A 12,542-nucleotide genomic window follows, 5' to 3' on the forward strand; every position below is an offset into this window, starting at 1 on the left:
ATTTATTCTCTTTTTGTGTACCTGTTTGTTCTCAGGGTGAGATCGGCGTTCCAGGTCCCAGGGGAGAGGATGGTCCAGAGGGGCCAAAGGGTCGTGTTGGACCCCCTGGTGAGATCGGACCTCTCGGGCTGGTTGGAGAGAAGGTAGGACCTGTTTCTCCATCATGTAACACCATGCAGCAGGTTATCAAGCTGCTCCTGATTCATCCCTGCAAACATTTAGACGCTTACTGACTGCTGGTTTAACATCCAGTCAAGACGTCCCTTCATCCACTTCCAAAATTAAAGCTGTCGATTTACTTGGTGGACGTTGACTTAGAGTTTACCACAAACAAAATGTATCTATGGAGTTGGAATCCTGCAGCCGCATTCAGCCTGTACTTCCACAGACATACAAACATTTTGTAAATTATGAAACTGGATGGCTGTTGTATGTTTAACAATTTATGATCTTCAAAATAGTCCTGACACACTTGTGCACAGCCACGTTTGGAGCCGGGTTATCGATGTATATGACCTGTCAGCAAATATTTAAAGGGACTTTATTTATTGAAAATAATTTTGCTGCTCCTTTGTGATGTATAGAACATTGTCTGGGTGAAATACGGAGTGCTGTTTATATGCTGAATTTGTTCTAAATGTAACTTTATGGCTCACATATTAGAACAGACATAACTTAAAAATTGTGCTCGATTAATAGTCGACCTGAAACGATCGATTTTTGACCTGCACTGCATGTTAGTCATGTTTTTATTACTTTACTTGTATTTAAATCATTGCTGTTTTATGTATGTATTTATTTATACATATATGTACTTTTCTATAGACAAACGCAGCTTTTGTGACCTCGTGTTTGATGTGATTTCAGGGTAAACTTGGTGTACCTGGACTGCCTGGATATCCTGGAAGACAAGGACCAAAGGTAAGAACAACACACAGTATTGAGCACTGCGGAGTTTATGAGAGTGGCTCGTTGGTTGTAGCCTGCTAGTTGTTCTTCTTCTGTACGGTGAGACTGTGCTGTTTTATTTTTTCAGGGATCTCTTGGATTCCCTGGGTTCCCCGGCTCAAATGGCGAGAAGGGAACAAGGGTGAGTTTATGGTTCTGCAGAAACACGCTGCTAAACAATTCATCTAGACGGGGAAAAAAAAAATCATAATGTCTAGATTCATCTCTCTGAGTCTGTGATCGTGTTCTTTTTCAGGGTTTGACCGGCAAACCAGGACCAAGAGGACAAAGAGGACCAACGGTACCTTTTGATACTCATTTTAAGTTAAATAGTAATTCATTTGTCTGCTTATTATCCTAGTGTGATGATGAAAAAGTGCTAGGATATGTTCTTATAGGTGTATGTAAACTCTGTAAGTCTCGTTTACTGTCTTATTGAGGTATTGTGGCGTGATGCTTCTCACTGACGGAAGCTGCTTGTGTCCATCAGGGTCCCAGAGGCCAGAGAGGACCAAGAGGCGCCACTGGAAAACCAGGAGCAAAGGTCGGTCGATGCATCCTGATGATAGCTTGATTCTCTGTTCACAAAATTATCATCATTTAGTCATTGGATTATTTTCATGATCAATTAATCTGCAGATCATTTCAACAGTTAATGAATCGTTTAGTCTGTAAAATATCGATAGAATTTGAAAAATGCTTACAACAATATCCCAGGGCTAAAAGTGAGAAGGGAAATTCCTTCTTTTTTGAGTTCAAAACCAAATATTCTTCATTTTCTGTCATAAAAGACCAAAAAGCAGCAAATCTCGATACTTAAGAGTCTACAACCAGCAACATTTTTACTTGAGAAAAACTTGAGATGATTCATCTGTAATCCAAATAGTTAATGATCCAGTCGACCAATAGATTAATTGTTGAAGCTTTATTGTCAAAAAAGTGGAACCCAGATTTCATATGCTGGATGTTGTTGTCATTATTACTTCATCTTCTTTAAATAATCTGCCTTCTGACCAACAAGAACTGAAATGTATCGATGCACAGTAAAATACATTGATAAAACATTACACTTTTTGAATGTGCGTGTTTAATGTTGCTTACCAGGGAACTTCAGGAAGTGACGGCCCTCCCGGCCCCCCAGGAGAGAGGGTGAGCTCCTACGTTTCATCGGATTAAGAGTTTAATTCAAATCTGAATGGCTCCATCAGCTGTTCTTGTACTTTCTTAACATATTTTGTTTTGTTTCACCAGGGATTGCCTGGACCTCAGGGAGCCAACGGTTTCCCCGGACCAAAGGGACCCCCTGTAAGGAAAACATTTTTGCATCTTCTAAACTGAAACAGATATAATCAGGGTGGTGTCTTTTGATGTTGAAAACTTTCCCAGCGGTCTGGTGGTTGTGCTTGTCGAGGAAGCTTCAAATAATAAATACTACATGTTGGTTCACTGACATTTCCTCACAGGGACCACCAGGGAAGGACGGGCTGCCCGGACACCCTGGACAGAGAGGAGAAGTTGTGAGTTTTATTTCTTTTTTCATTTCTTTTAATGACGGTTTACTGTTGGTGTAAGCCACCTAAACAGGCTTTCTTCAAATATCTTACACCTTCATCTCCATAGTTGGTGCTCTTGCTGTCGGTGATGTGATGAGTAAACACACTGTTTCAGGACTTAGGCAGATAAATTATCACAGTTGATTTGCATCCTACCGATGTGCTGCAGATTGCTTGAATCCAATTTCAGCGTCCAACTGACGCTGCTCACTCAAGTCATGTGACATTTCATTCAACACCATCTGTCCTTGGGTGAGGAAAATTGATTCAAAAAATGTTTTCACGCAGGATGAATGGACGAAACCTCTGGGAGGGTTTCAGAGGAGGAACCAAAATGACAGGGATCAATAAAATCAGGAATTATTCACATTTACAACCAGGATGGCCCCCAACAACATAACAGGGAAAACTGGAGCTGGGAAAAAGTCAAAAGATATGATGAAAATTTTGACAATGAAAGAGTGAGAGAGGAAGAGAGACTGGTACAGCTTGAGGGGACAACAGAACCAAACAGGAAGTTAACAACAGCTGTTATTAGGGGGTGCTTGGATTTAGTCTCCTCAGTAGGGCAAATATAGATTGTAATTTTCAGGTTTAGAAATATGTATTGATTGAGATCAACCCATCAAATGAGCAGTTGTGGCAGATACAAGCCATTAGCTGACCTGAGAAAAAGCGCTAATCATTGCGCTAATTGAGCACTCAGATTAGATTAGATTGAACTTTATTGATCTTCTGGGCAGAGCCCTCAGGATATTCAGGATCGTAGCCTCCACGTCTGTGCTCTTGTGAGCTGGCTAACAGTTGCCTCTATCAAAACTGGTGTTTCCCTCGCACTTAACCTGAATTTGTTTCCTGCAGGGTTTCCAAGGGAAGATGGGTCCCCCAGGACCTCCTGGAGTCGTCGGACCTCAGGTGAGTCTCCTCATCATCGTCCAGGATGTTGTCACGGCAACTTCGGTAACTCACAGCAGTTTTATTAACATCTTTTCTTTTCCCTCTCCATCTATATCTCCGTCCTCCCAGGGTCCATCAGGAGACACTGGTCCCATGGGCGAGCGTGGCCACCCCGGACCCCCAGGCCCACCTGGAGAGCAGGGACTTCCTGGTCCATCAGGAAAGGAGGGCACCAAGGGAGACCCTGGGCCTCCAGGAGGTCCTGGTAAAGATGGGCCACCGGGATTGAGAGGTTTCCCTGGAGAGAGGGGACTGCCTGGAACCCCTGTGAGCACCACTCAGAACTCTGCTTTTATTGATTACCTTATTAGCTATAAAGTGGATAAAAGTGTGGGGGTCAGTTGAGGTGAGTGATTAACTCCTTGTTGTCTTCTCTTCCAGGGAGGTGGTGGACTGAAGGGAAGTGAAGGACCTGCTGGACCTCCTGGACCTGCTGTACGTTTCACCAAATATTTCATCACCATGATTCAAATTGAACGAAGTAGAAAATAAGATCATATCTAATTAACGCTTTGCTTTCTCAGCTAAATCACTAACAGTAGCTCATGTCAGGTCAGAGCCTTTAAACACCATATCAGTGGGGTCATCTCACCACTTCTGTCTTCTGTCTAGGGGTCTCCTGGTGAGAGGGGACCCGCTGGTACTGCTGGACCTGTTGGACCTCCAGGAAGACCAGGTCCTCAGGGGCCTCCAGGACCTGCTGGGGAGAAGGGAGTTCCTGTGAGTATCTAAAGATGTTTGTGTCTAACTCCAAATGAAAATATCAGGTATTCTTGTTACACAGTGACTGTTGTCCATCTCTCTCTCTCAGGGTGAGAAAGGTCCTATTGGACCTGCAGGTCGGGATGGAGTCCAGGGTCCTGTGGGTCTTCCAGGTCCTGCTGGATCACCAGGAGTACCGGGAGAGGATGGAGACAAGGCCAGTAACAATCTCTACCCCAGTGATGTCATGTGTTACAGAGTAAAAGTTATTTATCCATCCATATCTTTGTCTGTAACTTCTGTTGTCATTGTCATCGCAGGGTGAAGTTGGCGAACACGGTCAGAAGGGTGCGAAGGGAGCCAAAGGAGAGCATGTGAGTGAAACTGAAACATCACAAAACCCTCAAGTTTGTTGTTTTGTTTTGTTTTGGTTTTTTTTGGCAAGTGATCAGAACTTAATTTACGTGACCTCATTATATCTCTGCTTGTTGTTGTTTTTTAAAAAAAAATGAGTTTATGTTACTGTCCTTGTTCTCAGGGTCCCCCTGGTCCACCTGGGCCCATGGGTCCTGTCGGTCAGCCTGGTCCTGCTGTAAGTACAGACTCATGAACGCAGAAGTAAAGCTGTGACTATTGATTGTAATTGTTCTGGATTATAGAAACTTGCTACAAGTGCTTCTATGCATCACTTCCTGTGCAGCAGAAAAGTCACAATTGTTCTGTAGTTTGCAGGAGACATAAATCTGAAAATATTTGGAGAAACGTTTCCCTAATAATCTGTAAATTATTTCGAGTCCTCACAGCTTTGTGACTTTAATCCCAAAGGCTTTGCTTCTCTTCTTCTGTGGTGCAGGGTGCTGATGGAGAGCTTGGACCGAGGGGCCAGCAGGGGCCGTTTGGAGCTAAAGGTGACGAAGGATCCCGAGGGTTCCCCGGAGCCCCAGGACCCATTGGACTGCAGGTAGGAGCCATTGACTCAAATCTTTATCATGCCATTGCTAATGAGACACACTCTGATTTTATGCTGCAGAGTAACTCTCTCTCTCCTCTGTCCTGCAGGGACTACCAGGACCCCCCGGCGAGAAGGGAGAGACCGGAGATGTTGGACCCCTGGTGAGTTTCAGTGGCGCCAGCAGACGTCCCTGCTCTCATAATGGCATGAACTCTGTGTGACTGCAAGTTCATCATCTGGCTTCACTGACGTGAGTGAAGAACTATTAAAACATGAGCCTGTCTGTGTGTTCAGGGTCCTCCAGGACCTCCAGGACCACGTGGCCCAGCTGGACCCAGTGGCGCTGATGTAAGTGTTCACACCTCACATTTATAAAATAACCACAATTTAATCCATGTAACTGTAAATGAGAAATAATCTTGTACAAGTGTTACCTGACAATTGAAACTTACATGAGGGTCAGCGTGTTCAACAGGACTAATTTGTTGATCCAGAGACTTTTTTTTTTTCAATATGACAGAAAACAGGACGCCATACTGATGAGAATGTTTTTAAAGAGTGTGATGCAGAACCAGAATCACAATCTGTTTATTAGCATAGTATAAGTAAGTATGCGTCAGCTCCTACAAATGAAACAGAAAAAGTAGAGAACCTGTGTCGCACATGCTCGGGTCCTACTTCAAGCTAAAGCAGAGATGAGCAGACCCCCCCCCCCCACACACACACCCACCCACACACACACACACACACACACACACATACACACATACACACACCTGCATATGTGGAGTGTGTCCGTCCCATAAACTGAGAGGGACATGAAATGTGATTGTGCTTGGATTTTGCATGAAGGAGCAGACAAACACTGTACTGTAGTGCAAATACTACTTCCTTCATCCACTAGATGGCGCTAGCAAACACAGAGTTACACTATGATGTTTCTGTGCATCAACTGAAGACAGCATGGTCTTCATTTTGATGTTCGGTCCATCAGGCTTACTTCCTGTAACCACTTGGTGGTGCGATGACTTCAGCAGGAGGTTTGGAAAACATCCGATCATGTGGAGTCAAGCTACTGCAGTTTCCCTGTTCTTTGGCTGAATATCACAATTGATTTTGTTGCTACGGTAACACCGTAATGAAAAATTGCACATCTTCATATTTACCCATCACTATGTTCTTAAGGTGGTTCTGAACACATTTAAGATGGACCTGGTGGACCTGCAAGGAGGAGCCCATCAAAGTGTAAAAAAAAAACAACTAACCATGACATTTCCTCTTGCCAGCAGGTGGTGCTCTGGTAAATATGTCCCCAAATTTCCCAGGCTCTTCCTCTCCCTGTTCCACGCCCCTCAGACGCCACTGATAACACAAGCTCCTCAACAGCAGAATAGAAAATTAAACAGCAGCCTGAATTATAATTTAAACAGTCAATTAATTTTTTATGTTTTTTTTTTAAACTTATTTGAAGTATTAAATGTGAGTGTATATTTATAAAATGTCTATATATAAACTCTTATCTCTGGTTTTGTGTGTTTTAGGGTCCTCAAGGTCCTCCTGGTGGTTTGGGTAACCCTGGACCTCTTGGAGAGAAGGTGCAGAAGATACCTTTGATATACATGAAATCCCATTTAAAAACTGAGATTAAATCTGTTCAGAAAACTAAACGACACCCTGCACACTCCACAGGGAGAACCTGGTGAGCCTGGACCACCTGGAATCGGAGGAGAGCCAGGAAAGAAGGTTAGTGGCTGCGTGTTTGACCCCTGAAGACTGGGGGGGGTTAAGAAATCAAGAGACTGTGGTGAGTTAATACAACAGCCATGAGTTAACTAACCGCTGCGTGGACAGGGTCCTCGAGGAGAGCGTGGAGAGAAGGGAGAGGCAGGACAACCCGGAACAGGCGGACCTCCTGGAGGAAGAGGACGACCTGGAGATGATGGACCCAAAGGAAACCCTGTATGAGACTCAAACACACGTTCACTCATTGTGTTGTTTGTTCCTCACGTTTTCATTTATTTATCTGAATGTTCCCACTATCATTAGGGTCCAGTTGGTTTCCCTGGTGATCCTGGTCCTGCTGGTGAGGTTGGACCCAGAGTGAGTATGGTTTTTATTAATCATGGGTATCAGCATCTTATCGGTATCGTTTTCTATTTCAGATTTGCTCTTTAGATTTGCTATAGAAGCTAGTAACTGTTTCATCGCCAGGGTCAAGATGGCGCCAAGGGAGAACGAGGAGAAGATGGTGAACCAGGAGAATCTGTATGTCCACATTTAATAAGTGATGAAGTGAGTTAGCGTTTGTAAATCATCTTTCTCCTGCATGATCCACTTCTTTTCTCTCCCACTGCAGGGCTCTCCAGGACCCCCTGGTGAGAACGGACCTCCAGGGCCCCCAGGAAAGAGGGTAAGGACACATTCTTCACCCAACAGGCTCCTGGTGCCACGAATGACCATGAGAACATCACGGTGGCCGCTACGCTGTCCATCCCTTAACAAGGGCAGATGATGTTGGCGGAGAGTCAGAAGAATCCCGCCGAGCTTTTAAGGCTTTGTACTTGATAAGAAAGTTTGATATGTTTTCGGTTTGTTGCCTCACTTCTCATCCATCTGTCATTCTCCAGGGTCCGGCTGGAACAAGAGGACCCGAGGGACGTCAGGGAGAAAAGGGAACCAAGGTGACGGGAGCCATTTAACCCTGCTAGTGCACCGACGGGCGCAGCGTCGACTGCGTAGCTTCATCCACGCTTTTACAGAATTAAACTCAGGAGACTTTCCATGACAGTAGATTCCCCTGAAAATCCACATGAAAAATAAGAAGATAAACTTATGTCAAAAGTTACAAGCATAATGAATGAAACCAGACACAAGGCTTTGTGGTGCGATACATAACCATGTGAAGTAAACCAATAATAACAGAAAGGTTTCCTCGGTTGTTCAAACTGAACTGCATACACTCTAAAGATACAAGGAAGCCATGATATTAATGTCACTCATATTATGTAGCAGTCTGCTGTAGGTTTTGAAGCAAATTCCCATGAATTTTTGCATTTTTTCAGACTTTGATTATTTTTCAAAAACTTTTCCAGGCTTGTAAATTGTAATTTTCAAATTGCAAGATCTTTTCAGATTTTTAATGACAGCATCAACCCTGAATACCTGCCGAGTGTCTTCAGGTGTGCTCCACCAGGGCCTCCGCTGTTCTGACAGCACGTTTGTTTGAAGTCATTTTATATATTTCGTTATTCCTGTTTTTCCATTCTTATTTGCACTGATGGGCATCATCAGATGGGCATCAGTCAGTTTTACATTTACGAAGGTTTTTCAGTCAAAACAGGAACGTCTGTGGCAAAAATGCGCGTATTGTTTACCAGAATTGAAGTACAAGTGAAAAAGTTGTGGCTCTCGAATCAACTTAAAGTTTGAAAGTCACAATCATCTGTTTGAGGGACATTTCTACTGTGAAGGGTTAACTCAATTAATTATTAACTCTTTCTTTAACTATTCTAATGTCATATAAAATTCATATACACACACACACAGAGTTTATGTTTTCATAGGTCAGAATCAAAGTACATTGATCCTCTGTGACTCATCCGGCATTTAAAAGAATCCCTAAAAGTTCGTGTTCAAAATGAAAGAAGATGTTGATGTCAGAAGTCTTGACACATAACTTTCAATGAGACTTGTACTTTTGGGAGGTTTCTGTTCCCTCTTCAAGGGTCAGGTTAAACAAACAGAAGTCAGTTTCGTCTTGACTGATTTATTCTGACTTTTTTTTTTTTTAATCTTAGAAGCTTTATCCATTCCTTTTGTCATTTATGAAATTATTTCTAAAAGCTTTTAGCAGCTAACTTGTCTTCTTCTCTGTTGTCAGGAAACCCTGGATACGTTACTGATGGAGTTGATGTATGGAATAAAACTTGCATTTATTGTTCCATCTTAGGGAGACCCAGGTGCTGTTGGCCCCCCAGGAAAGACTGGCCCTGTTGGCCCCCAGGGTGTCCCAGGAAAACCAGGAACTGAAGGCCTCCGAGGACTCCCAGGATCAGTGGTCAGTGAGCATTTCGGCTTCCTCTTGTCCATGTTTGCGTGTAATGACCGCGGGAGGGTCGCCACCTATTGAGTGTTCCTGTGTTCCAGGGCGAGCAAGGATCTCCAGGCCCCGCTGGACAGAAGGGACCACCTGGACCGATCGTAAGATGATGATAACTTTATGTTTCAGGTGAGTTGTTGGATTCATGTAAACGTGGTGCTCATGCCGTCTTCTCCTCCTGCAGGGACCTCCTGGTTTGCCTGGTCTGCGTGGAGACTCTGGTGCTAAGGGAGAGAAGGGACACCCCGGTCTTATCGGTCTTATTGGACCCCCAGGAGAACAAGGAGAGAAGGGAGACCGAGGTCTGCCTGGACCTCATGGATCCAGTGGACCCAAAGGAGAGACTGTAAGTCTGATAGATGTGTGTTCGACCGATTGGCCTCTTCTGACGGCGTTCTGAGGTGTCTGAATGTGCGGTGTTTTGACAGGGAATGCCTGGAAGCACGGGACCCATCGGCCCTGCTGGTCCTCCTGGTCTACCTGTGAGTGCTTCGTTTTTTCTTTGTCCTCCTGCTGGTCTCAGTTGATATGTTGAAGTATAGTTATCAAGTAAAGCGTCTTTTCTTCTTCAGGGTCCTCAAGGTATCAAAGGAGCAAAGGGTGCCTCTGTGAGTAAACCATTAGACTATTGGTCCACAATGTGAACCAGATTATACCTGACACATGTCTTGATAGAAATGTGAGGCTGTTCTGACTCTCTGTGTTTTAGGGGGGAGCTGGTCCAAAGGGAGAGAAGGGTGTTCCAGGACCTCCTGGACCTCCTGTAAGTGCTTGGTCAAGAGTTGGATGTATCATTTCAATTCTCACTGCTGTCTGTCAGCTGGTTGGTGAACATGTGAACCTGCTGCTCAGGGCCCACCAGGCGAGGTCATCCAGCCTCTGCCCATCCAGAGGAGTCCCAAGTCCAAGCGCTCCATCGATGCCAGCCAGCTGCTCCCTGAGTCCGACGCCGACATGCCTGCGTCTGACGCCACTGGCTCTGAGTTCCTGATGGGCAGTGAAGGCATGGAGGAGATTTTCGGCTCGCTGAACTCACTAAGACAGGAGATCGAAACCATGCGGTTCCCCCTGGGTACCCAAGACAGCCCCGCCCGCACCTGCCAGGACCTGCACCTGAGCCAGCCAGACCTCAAAGACGGTGAGGAAACGTTGCGTCATCTTTGTCTTCTCTCCACCAGGTTCTCCTCTCTAGTTGGTGTGAGTCATCCTAGCGACTTTTAATTCTTGCAGCACTGATTCACAAATGTCCTCTGGTGGCAGGTGAAGGTACTGCAAGTGGGCCACCAGCAGTTATTTACAATCAACACATACAGTAGTTTAAGTTTTCAGTTTGAAATCCACAGTTAATGCCCAAACGTAAGACCCCTCCCTCAGCTCGGGGTCTCAGGTGCCAAGCATTCTGAGAGTTTTCCTTTACTGCTGCACTCGCGGTCTGCAGCTGAAAACACGTCATGGGTCTCTCCCGTTATCCATGAAAGAAGTGTGACGTGTCGGAGCCGGTTCAGCTTTGTTTCTCTGATTTATCTTACATTCTCTCATTGGCGAGGAAAGAGTTAAAATGGTGGCTTCAGGTGACCAAAGTAAAGAACGATGTTTTTTAATAATGGACCTCAAGAGGAGCGTCATCAGGACATCAAAATCAGTCTGTGAAGACAAAAAGACGAGCAGCGCTCGCTGTGGTGAACCTGCTCGTCTTTGTTTGAGGGTGATACTGAGCGGGAGCCGCAGGCTCCTGGCCTCCGGGAGTTGAAGGTTTCAAGATTTGGTGAAAGTGGTCCGAAGTGTCAAAGAGAAAAGATACTTGGCTTCGTCAGTAAAAACAAAACGTGAGAAAAGTAGCAAGTAGGATAGGCAGGGAACCCTGACAAGGCTTCAGTGAGGACTGGTGCAACAACAGCTCCATAGAATTGGTTTAAAAAAAAAAAAAATCAAACGTGAGGTAAAGAATGAAAGAAACCACCTGCTTCATGTGTCTGTCGCCCCCTGCAGGAGAGTACTGGATCGACCCCAACCAAGGCTGCTCCAGAGATTCCTTCAAGGTTTTCTGTAACTTCACGAAAGGAGCAGAGACGTGCCTGTACCCCAGCAAGAGCGTCAGCACGGTCAGTAACGTGATCATTCCTCAGAGAATCGGTTAGAGTTAGTGAATGTTTGCGTTCCCTCCGTCTGGTTTCTCTCGTGGCTCACTGAACTGGTCTCCTGCTTGTGTGGACGGCCAGTAAACCGATCTCTGAGTCTTCTCGTCGTGAGGCGTGGACACCAGTTTGCGCCAGTGTGTATTTATGGTGAATATGGATGTACTTTACTGAGCATGTCTGACCCCAACGTGATGTGCAGGTGGAGATGAGCTCATGGGACAAAGAGACACCAGGATCCTGGTACAGTCAGTTTGCCACCGGCAGCAAGGTTAGTATCAGCAGCATCTGAAGGAACCTCGATGTTCTCCCACGTTCTCCTCATTGAACGCCATTCTTCCTCTCAGTTCTCCTACATGGACTCTAACGGCGAGCCCGTGGGCGTGGTCCAGCTGGGCTTCCTGCGTCTCCTGAGTGTCCAGGCCCACCAGACCCTCACCTACCACTGCCACCGCTCAGTGGCCTGGGCCGACCGGAGCGCCAAGAACAGCTATGAGAGGGCACTGCACCTCCAGGGCGCCAACGAGGAGGAGCTGAGCTACGAGACCAGCCCTTACATCAAAGCCCTGGTGGACGGCTGCTCTGTGAGTTAACACACTTACTGTCTCTGGAAAGATGTCGCCTCCTCGCCGTCATGGCTGCATCCTGCAGCGTCAACACAAGTCATGCATCATCTGACGAAAGATGAGAGCCAGACAGGCAGATGGATCTCCTTCTCCCCTCCGTGCTGCATCAGAGACCAGCTGACTGCTGGTTAGCTTAGCACAGTGAACGGTAGTGTACCTCTGTCAAGGGTGGTCTGGTCCACTGCTCTGGCAGTCCTGAACCAGCCTCCCGCCGTTCAATTGACTGAGTCGTTTCCAACAACAACAACAAAACACGCACTTTTTTAAAGCTCCCATTCCACCGTCTGAAATACTTGCTAACATCTGGGTTTGGGGTTTGTCTGCATCAGGGAACAGTCCCGCCTCGTATGACGTTTGACACAAAGCTGAACGTTAGAATCACGGCGCTCTGACGCTCGTAACGTCTTTATTCTGTTAACTCGTCTTCTCAGGAGAGGACGGGTCGGTTAGCGCTGTTAGCACTTTTACTGTCAGCCGTCCTGTGACTCCCAGGGTTGTGTGTGCTGATATAGTTTTTATTTTATTCAATTTTTCAATGATGTAAAGCACCCGTGTGTAAAACGGGTGCTA

General features: G+C 45.6%; 1 protein-coding gene across 3 annotated transcripts in view; it reads left to right on the forward strand.

Annotated features, from left to right (window-relative positions):
* col11a2 (collagen, type XI, alpha 2) overlaps window positions 1-12,542 on the forward strand; it is a 52,804-nt gene that overhangs the window by 37,669 nt on the left and 2,593 nt on the right. For all 3 annotated transcript variants that reach the window (XM_086193293.1, XM_086193291.1, XM_086193292.1), the window contains 35 exons: window positions 36-143; window positions 868-921; window positions 1,037-1,090; window positions 1,205-1,249; window positions 1,439-1,492; window positions 2,053-2,097; window positions 2,200-2,253; window positions 2,412-2,465; window positions 3,363-3,416; window positions 3,528-3,725; window positions 3,840-3,893; window positions 4,071-4,178; window positions 4,270-4,377; window positions 4,481-4,534; window positions 4,699-4,752; window positions 5,014-5,121; window positions 5,220-5,273; window positions 5,407-5,460; window positions 6,654-6,707; window positions 6,802-6,855; window positions 6,964-7,071; window positions 7,159-7,212; window positions 7,324-7,377; window positions 7,469-7,522; window positions 7,740-7,793; window positions 9,062-9,169; window positions 9,259-9,312; window positions 9,396-9,557; window positions 9,640-9,693; window positions 9,784-9,819; window positions 9,921-9,974; window positions 10,064-10,349; window positions 11,201-11,313; window positions 11,549-11,617; window positions 11,694-11,930. In XM_086193293.1, coding sequence (XP_086049419.1) covers window positions 36-143; window positions 868-921; window positions 1,037-1,090; window positions 1,205-1,249; window positions 1,439-1,492; window positions 2,053-2,097; window positions 2,200-2,253; window positions 2,412-2,465; window positions 3,363-3,416; window positions 3,528-3,725; window positions 3,840-3,893; window positions 4,071-4,178; window positions 4,270-4,377; window positions 4,481-4,534; window positions 4,699-4,752; window positions 5,014-5,121; window positions 5,220-5,273; window positions 5,407-5,460; window positions 6,654-6,707; window positions 6,802-6,855; window positions 6,964-7,071; window positions 7,159-7,212; window positions 7,324-7,377; window positions 7,469-7,522; window positions 7,740-7,793; window positions 9,062-9,169; window positions 9,259-9,312; window positions 9,396-9,557; window positions 9,640-9,693; window positions 9,784-9,819; window positions 9,921-9,974; window positions 10,064-10,349; window positions 11,201-11,313; window positions 11,549-11,617; window positions 11,694-11,930 — 2,919 coding nt within the window. The remainder of the gene's footprint in view (window positions 1-35; window positions 144-867; window positions 922-1,036; window positions 1,091-1,204; window positions 1,250-1,438; window positions 1,493-2,052; window positions 2,098-2,199; window positions 2,254-2,411; window positions 2,466-3,362; window positions 3,417-3,527; window positions 3,726-3,839; window positions 3,894-4,070; window positions 4,179-4,269; window positions 4,378-4,480; window positions 4,535-4,698; window positions 4,753-5,013; window positions 5,122-5,219; window positions 5,274-5,406; window positions 5,461-6,653; window positions 6,708-6,801; window positions 6,856-6,963; window positions 7,072-7,158; window positions 7,213-7,323; window positions 7,378-7,468; window positions 7,523-7,739; window positions 7,794-9,061; window positions 9,170-9,258; window positions 9,313-9,395; window positions 9,558-9,639; window positions 9,694-9,783; window positions 9,820-9,920; window positions 9,975-10,063; window positions 10,350-11,200; window positions 11,314-11,548; window positions 11,618-11,693; window positions 11,931-12,542) is intronic.

Source organism: Aulostomus chinensis, chromosome 22 (assembly GCF_037954235.1).
Source record: "Aulostomus chinensis isolate RoL2024-O1b breed Wild chromosome 22, RoL_Achi_v1.0, whole genome shotgun sequence".
NCBI lineage: Eukaryota > Metazoa > Chordata > Actinopteri > Syngnathiformes > Aulostomidae > Aulostomus > Aulostomus chinensis.